Source organism: Cervus elaphus, chromosome 1 (assembly GCF_910594005.1).
Source record: "Cervus elaphus chromosome 1, mCerEla1.1, whole genome shotgun sequence".
In the NCBI taxonomy this organism is placed as follows: Eukaryota; Metazoa; Chordata; class Mammalia; order Artiodactyla; family Cervidae; genus Cervus; species Cervus elaphus.
In genome coordinates, this window is record NC_057815.1 from 70,378,205 (window position 1) to 70,391,296 (window position 13,092).

General features: G+C 56.5%; 1 protein-coding gene and 1 long non-coding RNA gene across 9 annotated transcripts in view; one reads left to right on the plus strand and one right to left on the minus strand.

The window, feature by feature from the left end:
- The window catches only part of MYO7A (myosin VIIA), a 104,327-nt gene that overhangs the window by 83,845 nt on the left and 7,390 nt on the right, over positions 1-13,092 (plus strand). For 7 of the 8 annotated variants that reach the window (XM_043908155.1, XM_043908165.1, XM_043908175.1 and 4 more), the window contains 12 exons: positions 1,147-1,316; positions 2,259-2,449; positions 3,147-3,271; positions 3,958-4,115; positions 5,106-5,259; positions 6,808-6,963; positions 7,537-7,642; positions 9,251-9,364; positions 10,436-10,523; positions 10,704-10,810; positions 11,481-11,666; positions 12,026-12,142. In XM_043908155.1, coding sequence (XP_043764090.1) covers positions 1,147-1,316; positions 2,259-2,449; positions 3,147-3,271; positions 3,958-4,115; positions 5,106-5,259; positions 6,808-6,963; positions 7,537-7,642; positions 9,251-9,364; positions 10,436-10,523; positions 10,704-10,810; positions 11,481-11,666; positions 12,026-12,142 — 1,672 coding nt within the window. The remainder of the gene's footprint in view (positions 1-1,146; positions 1,317-2,258; positions 2,450-3,146; positions 3,272-3,957; positions 4,116-5,105; positions 5,260-6,807; positions 6,964-7,536; positions 7,643-9,250; positions 9,365-10,435; positions 10,524-10,703; positions 10,811-11,480; positions 11,667-12,025; positions 12,143-13,092) is intronic. The other variant, XM_043908194.1, reaches the window with a different exon arrangement.
- Positions 52-8,463, minus strand: LOC122697401. The gene is made up of 4 exons (XR_006342057.1): positions 8,391-8,463; positions 631-746; positions 450-488; positions 52-105 (listed from the first exon to the last, which is right to left on the minus strand). It is a non-coding gene; the product is annotated as an uncharacterized LOC122697401 (long non-coding RNA).

A 13,092-nucleotide genomic window follows, 5' to 3' on the forward strand; every position in this document is an offset into this window, starting at 1 on the left:
AGCTCCTCACACCCCACTTTAGTGCAGGGTGGGGACTTGTCCGGAGCTGCACGGAGACCAGTGGCTGGGGTGGGACTCAAACGCGGGGTCCTGATTCAGCACTTTCTGAAGTGAAGCAGGCAGATGGAGACACAGTCAGACAGAGTGGGGAGGAGAGGGCTCCGAGGTCTTTCCTGCAGGTCATGGGGGCCTTGGGGGGAAGCCCCCGCCTCACAGAGGACATCAAGATGCAGAGACATGCAGTGGCCTGTCCTGCTCACACGTGATTGAGAGCATGTGCTGCGCCCTGCAGACCCCTGGCACCTTCCTCCCAATAGGGTGGGGGGGTGGGTCTTTATGGCACATTCCTGGTTGTGCTGAGATGGATGTGGGTGGTTAGGACAGTCAGGGACAGTTGAGCATATGCAAAAAGAGCTGGCCTGTCATCTGGGGGCCTGTGTGGGACTCACCTCCATGTCCTCATCTCTCAAATAGAGGTCTTAACTCTCCTGCAATAACAGAAAGCAGTAGTGAGGAATAAATGCCATAGTTGATGGGAGCGTTTGTAAACAGAGAAGGGCAGTGCACACAGGAGCAGCGTTGGGAGTGGGTCCCGCAACGGACTCGTCCCAGCAGTGCCTTGTCCCCCACCTGGGGCTTGTAGGAGTGTCTCTGAGCTGCGTCCAGTGTGGGCCAGGGTTGGGTCATATCCAGCTCAGACCAAGCACAGATGCAGTGGTGCCAAGATAATCCTTGTTCTCTTGTAGCTGCAGTTGAGAGGGGAGATGGACATCAAATAAGCCACTTTTCAAGTAGGGACCAGTGTGCTGAGGTCTGTGGGAGGGCTTCCTGGAGGAAATGGTATCTAGGCTGAGCCCTAAAGGGTAAGTAGGAATTAGACAACAAAAGGGAAGTGAGCTCCCCAGGCAGGCCTCCCCAGACCATGCGTGACTCTGGCCTGGCCATGGGTGAGTCAGGCTGAGCTGTGGCTCCCGGGGCCCTTTGTCACCCTGGCCGGGCCGGCCTCTCTCTGGACAGGCCGCTTCTGACTGGGCTGGCCTTGGTCTCCTTCAGGGAGTGCCGTGTCTTGCTCTCGCTGGGCTGCTCTGACCTGGGCTGTGCCGGACTGACCCCGACGGGGCCCTGTTCTCCGTGTTGGTCCTGCAGGGGAGCGAAGCTGGCGGCCCCCAGCTTCACGCTGGCCACCATCAAGGGGGATGAGTACACCTTCACCTCCAGCAACGCCGAGGACATCCGTGACCTGGTGGTCACCTTCCTAGAGGGGCTCCGGAAGAGGTCTAAGTATGTGGTGGCCCTGCAGGACAACCCCAACCCCGGTGAGTGGCTCCTGGCACCGGCCGCCAGTCCCTGGGTCAGGGTGTTAGGTAGATCACATGCCCTGGCCTTGGCCTGGTGTTCAAGATCTCAAGTGTCTGTTACTCCGCCTTCCCCAGACACCTGCTATGCCAAATGGACCAAACAGCTCACCTCTGTGCCTTTGATCTGTGCCTTGTGGGAAATCTTCCTTCCCCCGATCCTAAATACTTATCACCTGCCACCTTCTCCACATGAGATCAGGGGAACACTCCTCCTCAGTGTTCCCCAAATACCATCTTCAAGTGATGACAGCAATAGCAACTATAAACCATGCATCCCTGGTCCATAGGCCTTTGAGGTCCTGGGCAGGGCTCGAGAAAGAGATGAACCCCAGCCCTGCCATCGTGGGGAGGGGGTGGTAGCAGACCGTGACAGTCCCTGTGACAGAGCGGTGACCTGGGAAGCTCAGAGCCTATGGGAACCTGGGTGTGGGGGGGTGGCCCCCATGCAGCTTGGGGTTCAGGGAGGACATTTGTGTGAGCAGAATGTTTGGGGCATAGAGGATCACGGAGCAGAGGCTGGAGAGCCCAGGTTGGAGGCTAGGAATGGCAGATAGGTCAGTTTGGCTGAAACGGGCGAGGAAAGGTGGAAGGGGCAAGAAGCGGGAGGCAGAGGAAGTCAGGAAGGCGGTCGCCAGCAATAGGCCTTGTGAATCTGTCGAGGAATTTCTTTTAGGCCAGTGAGGAGCCACGGAAGGCTTTCGACCAATGACTGTGTCTGTGTGTGTGTAGGGGGTTGCGGCAAGGTGGCTCCTGAGCAGATCTGAGAGGGACAGGGCCTCAATTCCAGTGGGGAGGAGCAGCTTATAGATCATCAGCCCAAATAAAGGTGTTCCAACCCATCTCTGACCTCTCTGCCCCTCCCTCGACACTTGTGCGGCCCCGCCCATCTCTGCCTTCCAGCCGGCGAGGAGTCCGGCTTCCTCAGCTTCGCCAAGGGGGACCTCCTCATCCTGGACCACGACACGGGCGAACAGGTGATGAACTCGGGCTGGGCCAGCGGCATCAACGAGAGGACCAAGCAGCGTGGGGACTTCCCCACTGACTGCGTTTATGTCATGCCTACTGTCACTATGCCACCGAGAGAGATTGTGGTATGTGGCCTGGCTGGGGGTGGTAGATGGATGGGAGGCTCCTCTGGCCCCTCCTTGTCTTATCCCCACATCATAAAATAAGAATGGGGGATTACTGTAGATTCATGCTGTGCAGCTTCTATGAAGATGATCCGGGGGTCTCATGGGACCACAGACTTAAAAGTTGGGGCAACTATTAAACTGGTACCAGGTGGAGAGGAGCCTAGAAACTGCTTCAGATGAAGACCTGCCTGGGCTGGGGGATCAGAGGAGAGTGGCCTAGGGGATAGGAGAATGGGGATAGGGCTTACACTACCTAAAAAGGCAGTGAGGTCAGAGCTGGGAAGGCAGGCCCTGGTTCCTCTGGAATCCCCCCTCCCATCCTCCCAGCCAACACTGAGGACTTGGAACCCAGCTTTCCAGGCAGTTCCTGAGCTACTTCTCACATTGCATCCCTGGCCTTGTCCAGGCTTTCTGATGACCCCACCTCCTTCAGACAGGGCACTGAGGGAAGGGTCTTAAGCCCAGCATGATGGAGGCAGTGGTAACATCAGAGATTCCCCAGAAGAAAAGGGGCTCCCGGGTCAGACAGGCCCAGGGCCCACCCCGATGAAGGCTGTCTTCCCCAGCCCCAGTCAAGAAGGCTCTGGACTTTACCATGTTGATCCAGGGCCCCTAGGTGGAGAGCTGACTTAATCTCCCGTCTCTTGGTCTCTAGGCCCTGGTTACCATGACCCCTGACCAGAGGCAGGACATTATCCGACTCCTGCAGCTGCGAACGGCAGAGCCCGAGGTGCGCGCCAAGCCCTACACGCTGGAGGAGTTTTCCTACGACTACTTCAGGTGATGGGGGAAGGGGGGACAGGACGGGGAACTACAGGCTTCTGCTACTCTCCAGTCTGTGTCGTGGGGTCACTTTGTGGTGCCCCCACCTGTGAGAAGGGCCCGGGTCAGAGGGAGCCAGAGGGCAGGTTCAGTCTACTGAAGTGACCCTTCTCGTCATGTCATCTTATCCTGCCTTCATTTAAGATCCTGTGACTGTGCTGCTCTAAGAGGTGGAGTCCTGGGCACTCAGCTCGCGAGCCTGTTCTTGCCTCATGGACTCACAGTCCTGGTGGGGAGGCAGGCGTGAAACCAGGCAGCTGCTGTTTTGTGTGCCCGGTGTTGTGAGGGAGATGCTGGGTGGGGTGGAGGTGGAGAGGAGGCTCCTGGGGGAAGTGGTGTCTGGGCTGCTGGGTGGAGGAGTGCCAGGGCAACGCATGCCATGGCCTGAGCAGAGGGAGCAGAGGGCAGCCAGGGCGAGCAGGCTGGGGAGGCAGGCAGGGCTGGTCGGGGCTCAGCCAGCCTTGTTAGTGTCTGCATTTGTCAGCTGAGAAATTAAGGCCTGGGCAGAGCTGGTGACTCACCCCAGGTCACAGGGGACAGTGGGGAAGCACAGGGCCAGTTCCCTATGCTCAGCCTCCTGCACGGGGCAGGGTGGGGCTGGAGTTACAGCCTGGCCATCAGTGCCGACTGGGTGTGCTCCGCAGGCCCCCGCCCAAGCACACGCTGAGCCGTGTCATGGTGTCCAAGGCCCGCGGCAAGGACCGGCTGTGGAACCACACACGGGAGCCGCTTAAGCAGGCGCTGCTCAAGAAGATCCTGGGCAGTGAGGAGCTCTCGCAGGAGGCCTGCATGGCCTTCATCGATATCCGCACCCACAATGGGCTGGGGGTGACATGGAGGGCAGGCAGGGGCCACTGGGAGGGGTCCCCCAGGGGAGGGTGGGACCAGGCTGGGCCTCTAGGGTTTTCATCGCCTACTTTCTTCCGAGGGGCCCTGCTGGGGCCTGGGCAGACATGGGGGGATGCTGATGGGGTGGCTCCCTTACCAGGGTGCTGGGGGCTGCCCCCTCCACTGTCTCCTCACACCCTGTCATTTGGGTGACAGATTTAAACTGTGCCATGTGCTGGGCCAGGCATGGAGGCCCAGGGGTGAGCAGACTTTGGCCTCATGGTGCCTGTAATTGAGAGGGGAGACATGCTGGTCAGGGTCAGTGCGGTGATGGGGCCCGACAGCACAGTGGCCCGACCTGGCCTTGGAGAGCAGGGAGGGCTTCCTGGAGGAAATGACATCTAGGCTGGAGACCCACCTGGGCCCATCCAAGGGAAGATGGGTGAAGAATGTTCCTGACAGAGGGAGAAGCATGCATAAAGGTCCTGAGGCAAAACAGAGCCTGGCTGTTTCAAGGGCACAGATTAACTCAGCACAGCTAGAGCGTAGAGTTCCAGAAGGGAATTCAAAGATCTGGGCCGATGGATGAAAGGTTCCCCAGGCCTGTTAAGAAGCTTGGACTGTGTCCTGCGGCCAAGGGGCGTGGTACAGTTAGATTTTTTTTTTTTTTTTTAGATTTGTGATTTGGAAAGTTGATTCTGGTTGCTGTAAGGATTCTTGTTCTGAGATTGGGGCCTGGAGCAGGATGGCCAGTGAGGAGTGGCCAGAGGAGCTGGGGAGAGAGGGTGGGCAGCGGGCATGGGGAGCAGTGTGGGCACACTATGCCCATTTCCTGGGTGAGCAGCCTGAGGCCAAGACCACAGGGTCAGGGAGGGGCAGACCCTGGTGGAGAGGAGGAGGAGGCCGCCTGCCTCCTGGGCCAGTGCTCCGTGATTGGCCACGGCCTTCCTTGACGGCTCCCCACCTGTGCTCAAGTACATGGGTGACTACCCGTCCAAGAGGATGCGCTCCGTCAATGAGCTCACCGACCAGATCTTCGAGGGAGCCCTGAAGGCCGAGCCCCTCAAAGACGAGGTGTATGTGCAGATCCTGAAGCAGCTGACCGACAACCACATCAGGTTAGCCGGGGTGGTGGGAGGGTGCGGGCAGGCCCCCACCCTGGAGATAACAGCTGAAGGTAAGACGGGGAGCTCACTCCCTGTTGAGGCAGTGGTGGCTTTATCTGGGAGCCATCCTCCTTCACTTGGAGCAGGAATGTGTCCTCGGGGCTCTTCCTCAAGGGCCATGGAGGAGGGTCAAGAACCAAAGGTGGTGGCTGTGCCCTCAGAGTCTGTCTGCCCGCAAGTTGAACAGTCTCAGCTCCTCATTTCCCGCTTCCCTCTGCCTGGACACCCTCCTTTAGATACCTGCCTCCAGCCCAGATGTTGCTGTCTGCCTGCGTGTGCATCTCCTGAGCAGTTGTCCCATCCCTCACTCAGGCTGAGCAGGCTGTCTGTCAGAAGCTCTGGCTAAAAATTCTCATGGGCTGGGGGTGTTGGACCCCGTAGGGTGTCACCTCCTCCCTGATGGCCCAGACAGTGGCAGGCGGGGGAAGTCATGCACATGCTCATCTCAGAGCCAGAGACAAGCCCCACCCTCTCTCCTAATTCCCAGGCCTCCAACTCCCTCCCCAGCCTTGTCACTCTCTCCATCTCTTACACAAATCCACCATCAGACCACATGTCAGATCTTTTCACAAAGCTACACTTTCGTACATGCTGTGCCCATTGCCAGGACAACCTTTCATATCCTCTGCATATTAGAATTTGCCTCATCCTTCAAGCCTCATCCTTCCCTGGTGTCTCAGATGGTAAAGTGTCTGCCTGCAATGCGGGAGACCTGGGTTCAATCCCTGGGTCAGGAAGATCCCCTGGAGAAGGAAATGGCAACACACTTCAGAATTCTTACCTGGAAAATTCTATGGCTGGAGGAGTCTGGTAGGCTACAGTCCATGGGGTCACAAAGAGTCAGACACGACTCAGTTATTTCACTTTTCAAAGCCTAGAGCAGATGCCACCTCCTTCTGGAAGCCCTCCAAGCTTCCCTCTTTCCAGGCTGAAGGAGCTCAGGGGAGTGCATGAGGGAGCCCTGGGGCTGGTCTAACTCAGTGCTACTCAAGTAACCATGCTCATTGTGCTCAGTTGTGTCTGACTCTTTGTGACCCCCTGAACCATAGCCTGTCAGGCTCCTCTGTCTATGGGATTCTCCAGGTAAGAATACTGGAGTGGGTTGCCATTTTCCCCCTCCAAGGGATCTTCCTGACCCAGGGATCAAAACTGTGTCTCCTGCTGCAAGTAACAGATGAGTTAAAAATCTCCTGCCAGAATAAACCACATACTGCTTCCATCATAGGAAAGTCTTACTAAAAAAAAAAAAAAAAGAAATCTTAACTGAACCAGAGTGCTTGGTGACATACTGATTTTCATTTTGGCACAAGCACTTTACCTCCGAGTGACGAGTAAGTGTGTGGCCTGGGGCAGGTTAGTCGACCACACTTTGAGTAGCACGATTTGGATCTGACTGACAGGTGGGTGGGTCCATGTTGGTCTCAGAGAGGGGTGGGGGTGAGGGCAGGCATGTGCTGCCCTGGTGAGGAGCCCTGCTGGACACCACGCCTCTTCCCGCAGGTACAGTGAGGAGCGGGGCTGGGAGCTGCTCTGGTTGTGCACAGGGCTCTTCCCACCCAGCAACATCCTCCTGCCCCACGTGCAGCGCTTTCTGCAGTCCCGCAAGCACTGCCCACTTGCCATCGACTGCCTGCAGCGACTCCAGAAAGCCCTGAGGTATGGCCATCTGCAAGGGATGGTGGGGGGGCAGCGGGCACAGTGTGGGCACTGGGATGGGCTTCCAGCCACATGGGCTTGGGAGACGAGTCCCTTGGTGATGCTGATGACCTCAGCATCAGCGGTTGGGACCCATCTTTGGGGTCGCACAGCTGCCCAGTAGACAAAGGTTGGGACCCATCTTTGGGGTCCCACAGCTGCCCAGTAGACAAAGGCTGCCGTGCCTAGTACCCATTCCAGACAGTTTGAGAGTCTGGTTGCTCAGAAAGCTATTTTCTAAAACCGTCAAGTCTGCTGGGGAGGCAGACACCTGGGTTGCACTCTATACTCTGCAGAGCTCACTTGCATCCTTTGCTTCATTCATTCCCCTCCACATCCCTATTGGTGGGTACCATCATCATCTCATTTTACAGATGAGGAACAAAAGGCTTGAGTTTGTGACTATCACCTGGTAGGAAGTGGTGGACAGGGATTAGGACTGGGTGGCTTTGCCTGACTCTGAAGTTCCCTCTGTTCTCTGCTTCCCATGGCTGCCTCCTGACTTGGCCCCTCTCCCCCTTGCTTGGTTTTCAGAAACGGGTCCCGGAAGTACCCCCCGCACTTGGTGGAGGTGGAAGCCATCCAGCACAAAACCACCCAGATTTTCCATAAGGTCTACTTTCCTGATGACACTGACGAGGTAAGGGACATGGGGCAGCCCTGATGCCTCTCCCCCAATACCCCCATCTTTGCCCCCATTCTCCTGCCCTTCAGTGGAGTTGGGGCCATAGACTCCTCCAGTAAGGAGCCCTTGGGTTCCTGGTCTAGCCTCTCACTAATTGGATTAGCTTCCTTGACAAGGTCATCCCTCCCTTTCTCTGAGGAGCCTCTGTCTTGCAGAAACGTGCATTCTCCCTCCAAGTTGAGCTCTGTGTTGATGCCACCTCCCCGGTGCCCATTCTGTTCCTGGGCACAGGCCTGCCTGCTTCACAGCCCCAGACCTCCCCTGCTGTCCTAAGTCCACTCTCCTGCAGACCCCTTCCCTCCTTTTCACTTGACCTGTGAGTGCCCTCTACCTTGGTCACCTGGGCAGAGGTCTTATTTGTCTTCTTGTCACACATGTTTGGTCAGGCTGACTTCTGACCTATACCCCCTTCCCCGTTCCAGCACAGCATCTCATTCAGATAAACAAGACCAACATTGAAACTTTTGGTTTGAAAAGCAGCTTAAAAACTTGTCTAGAGACTAGAGACACAGGAATACTATTATAGGATTCTAGACACAAAGACAGAAAATCTTCCTAAAATCCTCTCCTGTCCCCAGTGGAAGCTTACATGGAACATCCCCCCCAACCCGACCCCCAAACCACTCTCCTTCTTCTAAACTTCCCCGGACTCTCCTATCCTTCTCAGCCCGTCTGGGCAGCTTCCCCGCTCGTGACGCCTCACCTTTCTGGAGTTTGTTTTCTCCCTCCTTCAGTCTCTTTTCTTCCACACCCCCTGTCTCTTCTGCGCTTCCTTGGCCTCCGCCATCACTCATGCTTCTATAGCCACACCCGGGACCCTGGAGGCCAAGGCTTGGAACTGCTTGGAGGGTTGGGAAGGGCACCAACTGGGAAGATCCAGACAGGAGTTGCTTTCACTTTTTTTTAAATTTACTTTTAATGGAAGTATAGTTCATGTACAATATTATGAGTGTCAGCTGTCCAACACAGTGATTCACCATTTTAAAACTAATTTTATTTATTTTTTTGGCTGCGCTCTGTCTTCGCTGCTGCGCAGACGTTTCTCTAGTTGCGGCGAGAGGGCGTTGCTCTCTGTTGCGGCGCAGAGGCTTGTCACTGAGGTGGCTTCTCCTGGTGCAGAGCACAGGCTCTCGGGACGCAGCCTTCAGCAGCTGTGGTTCCTGGGCTCTAGAGCACAGGCTCAGTAGTTGTGGCTCACAGGCTTTGTTGCTCCGAGGCATGTGGGATCTTTCCGGATCAGGGTTTGGACCCATGCCTTCTGCATTGGCAGGCAGATTCTTTACCATTGAGCCCCCAGGGGAGTCCACGAATCACAGTTTTTCAAGGCTGTATTCCATTTATAGCTGTTATAAAATATTGGCTATATTCCCCGTGTTGTACAGTATATCCTTGTAGCTTGTTTATCTTCTACATAGTAGTTTGTGCACTTAATTAAGCATTGTGCTGAGCTCTGGGGAAGCCCCCTCAGAAGGAGGGTGTCTTGAATGGGAAGGGGCTCTGAGGCCCAGCCATTAGGGGTGCAAGAGGCCCTGCCAGAGCCAAGCAAGTGCCTGTCTGCACCAGGCCTTCGAGGTGGAGTCCAGCACCAAGGCCAAGGACTTCTGCCAGAACATCGCCACCCGGCTGCTCCTCAAGTCCTCCGAAGGATTCAGCCTCTTTGTCAAAATTGCAGATAAGGTGGGTCATGGGTGGCCATTCGATGCTAATCTCCCTGCTGTTGGGCTGTCTACTGAGAACTTTGCTGGGCCTCTGGGAGCTTATGGGACAGCGGGGTAGGGAGACAGAAGGAAGGATGGGGCGAGAGAGGAAGAGGCACTCCTGCACACGGCCTCTGATTCTGCCTCCTCCTCACATCCCTGCAGCGCCCCCTTCCATGTAGCCACTGTCCTGATATCTCTCTCTGAGCCATGGCACAGGCTGGCTACAGATCTCCTGGGGGCCACATGGCACTCTGTGTTCTGGACACACTAGGCTCCTCACCCTGCCCCCACACACATGGACTTTCCAGATTTGATTTGACTGATCCCTCAGCTGCCAGGCTGTCGGTTCACCTCTGAAAAAGCCCTTGAAGAGAGAGGGTGATTATCCCCACTAATAGATCACAAGTCCCTGGGCTCAGAAAGGTTAAGTAACTTATCCCAGATCACACAGCAGGGACTCAGAGCCAGGTAGGTCTGGCTCTGAAGTGCAGGGCCCTGCCTCCGCCCCTCATTGACTCCCATGGACATAAATATGGGGGGACAAAGGTCCAGCTCTAAAGCCCTTCCTTTGGGGGGCTTCCCTGACCCTTGCACAGGTCAGGTGCTCCCTCCTGTTGCTCACCCACAGTTCTGTGTGCATTCATGACTGTCTCCTCACTGGTCTGACCCTGTACCAGACACTGTGACCCAAAGTGATCTAGTGAGGTCCTGGACCTGGGCGGGAGGGGCTTAGAGTCTGTGGGTGGCTCAGGAAACGGATGCCAGAGAATGTCCAAAGCAGGGACTGGGCCCCCACCTCAGCCTTTCCCCCCAGGGTCCTAGGGCAGTGATCAGTGACTCTTTGCTGAATGAGTGGAGTCACTGACACTGGCCGGACACTCCGCAGGCAAAACTGGGGCAAGATGGGGCTGATCCACAGACACCCACCCTGGCTGCAAGCAGGAATCTTTCTGGAGAAGGGGTTGCCGTGGAGGCCTTGGGTGGGAAAGTCAGAAAACTCAGTATTTTTCAAGTTAAAATGAGTGGACTAGAATGACCATGTCCCTAGGTCATCAGCGTCCCTGAGAACGACTTCTTCTTCGACTTTGTACGACATCTGACGGACTGGATAAAGAAGGCCCGGCCTGTCAGGGATGGTAACGTGAGGCTGAGTCCTGGGATCGTCTGAGGTCTGGGGCTGGCAGGTGCTGGCTGAGGGCCATCCCTGAGGCCCATGTGGGTGGGGCCCTGAGCTGGGGCTTCCTCCGGGGCTGGTGATGGGCTGGACAGCCCTCTGTGCTGGCATCTTCTGGGTGACCGCCTGCCCTCTGCCACAGGAGTTGTGCCCTCGCTGACCTACCAAGTGTTCTTCATGAAGAAGCTGTGGACCACCACGGTGCCCGGGAAGGACCCCATGGCCGACTCCATCTTCCACTATTACCAGGTGAGCCGCCCAGTGGCTCCGGGCTGTGCTTGAGCTGCCGCCGTGGATGCTGACTGTGAAAGCAGAGACCTGCTCGGCAGACCAACAGCGGGTGGGTAGCTCCCGCTCTGCGGCGTGTCTTCAGGCCATCCCAGTTCCCTACTCTTCAGAGAGTGGTAAGACAGTTAAGTTTCCAGGAGCCTGTGGGCAGCGCTAGAGGCTTCATCTTTGCTTTTGGTCAGCTCATCTTCAGCTACTGTGGTTCTGGGTCTGAAAGTTCAAGGTGGGGAAGGGGCTGGTGCTGCTGAGGAAGCCAGTGGGTCTCAAGGGAACACAGTGGGAGGCGGCTAGCCAGAGAGGCTTTTTCCCAAGGAAGGATAGGCCTGTTGTGGGGGCCAGAGTTATGGAACAGTCTCAGGCACCCCAGCTGGTCCCTCTGAGTTTCTTCATCTTTGAAATGGAGCTGCTTGCCTCACTGGACTGTTATGAGGGTAAATGAGATAATATTCACCCCTGGCTCTGATTTAAAACTGTAAAGCGCTGCATCTGTGTGGCCTAAGGCTGTTTCCCTGTCCTGTGCCTTCCCTCCTTGGGGAGCAGGTGGGCCCAGCCTCACGGTGGGGGTGTTTAAGGGGAGAAGCCTGCTTCCTTCAGGTGCCTCCACGCCTGTGACCTTCTCTGTCTCTGGCAGGAGTTGCCCAAGTATCTCCGAGGCTACCACAAGTGCACGCGGGAAGAGGTGCTGCAGCTGGGGGCGCTCATCTATAGGGTCAAGTTCGAGGAGGACAAGTCCTACTTCCCCAGTATCCCCAAGCTGCTCCGGGAGCTGGTGCCCCAGGACCTCATCCGGCAGGTCTCACCTGACGACTGGAAGCGGGTGAGCACAGAGGGAGACAGCGGGAACAGCCCCCCTCTCTGCCCCCTTCAAATGGGTCTCTGGACACCCCAGGGTCAAGGGGGCAGGTGCTGGACAGCAGCCCATGGAAGTATCTCTTGTGACCCCTGTAAATTCAGCTGGTCACTTCACAGCAATTTGTCTGGTCCTGGTTATTAAGGTGACCTGGTTTTCCTTGATAGTGTTTGACCTGCTTGCTTTGGGGAGGGAAGGGCTGTCAGGAGTCCGTTAACGGGTATTAGTGGGAGGCTGCCTGGCCCTCCATGGCTCATGACAGCTGCTGACAGTGCAGAGCGGGCAGGACTGGCGGGGGAGGACTCTGACCCACCCTCCCTCTGCAGTCCATCGTCGCCTATTTCAACAAGCACGCAGGGAAGTCCAAGGAGGAGGCCAAGCTGGCCTTCCTGAAGCTCATCTTCAAGTGGCCCACCTTCGGCTCAGCCTTCTTTGAGGTGAAGGTATGCTGTGGGTGGGTGCTTCTGAGAGGGGGAGGGGAACCACATGTTACCAGGACTCCTTCCCATGACTTGCGGAGACAACAGTGGTCTCTGCCACCTGCCTGGCACTGAAAGGAGGAAATGACCCTCAGCTTTGTCCCAGCTAGGTGTCTCAGCTAAGTACTGGGTCTTGGGCTCAGTCCTAGGACACTGAGCGGCCAGCCCCTCGCCTGGCAGGGGAGGCAGATGTGTACAAAGGTCAGAGTAATAGAGGATGATCTGTGCTCTGTGACAGTGGGGAACCCTCATGGAGATGGCAGAGCCTGGGAGGCCCAACCAGACTGTGAAGGCTGAGAAGGCTTCCTGGGAGAGGCAACACCTGAGCTCTCCAGGGAGACCCTGGGGGCAGTGTTCCTGGCAGACAGTCTGGCCTGAGCAAAGACCCAGAAGTGTGAGAGCTCAGGCATGGGCAGGAAGTGCAAGTGGGTGAGTGTGGATGGGCATGAGGTGTGAGGCGAGCGGACTGTGGTGAGAGGCAGGTAGGCTTCCTCCTGGAGGGTGGTGCCCAGCCTTGGAGGGTTTTGAACAGGGTTGATGGGACCAGAGGCAGGAGAATGGAGAAGAGACTGGCGTGAGGGGATAGGCATGAGATGTGAGGGGACAGGTCAGAATGGAGAGGAGCGGTGGCCTCATTACACACCTAGGATGGGGGCCCTTTGACACAGCTTGGCTGTGCAAGGAGAGGTAGGCAAAGTACATCTGGAGGCAAGTATAGGGTTCAAAGAGGTCTTTTTAAAGATGAGAGACTTTAGAGCTGAGATAGAGAGACCTCGGGGACTCGTAGAGAAGAGGACAGAAGGGATGAAACTCTTGCTGGTTGCTGGGGACCCATGAAAGGATTCAGGGTAGCATTGAAGACCCAGAAGAGGCGGAAACTTGAGGTTGTGGCTAGAGAGGCAGACTTAAGCCCA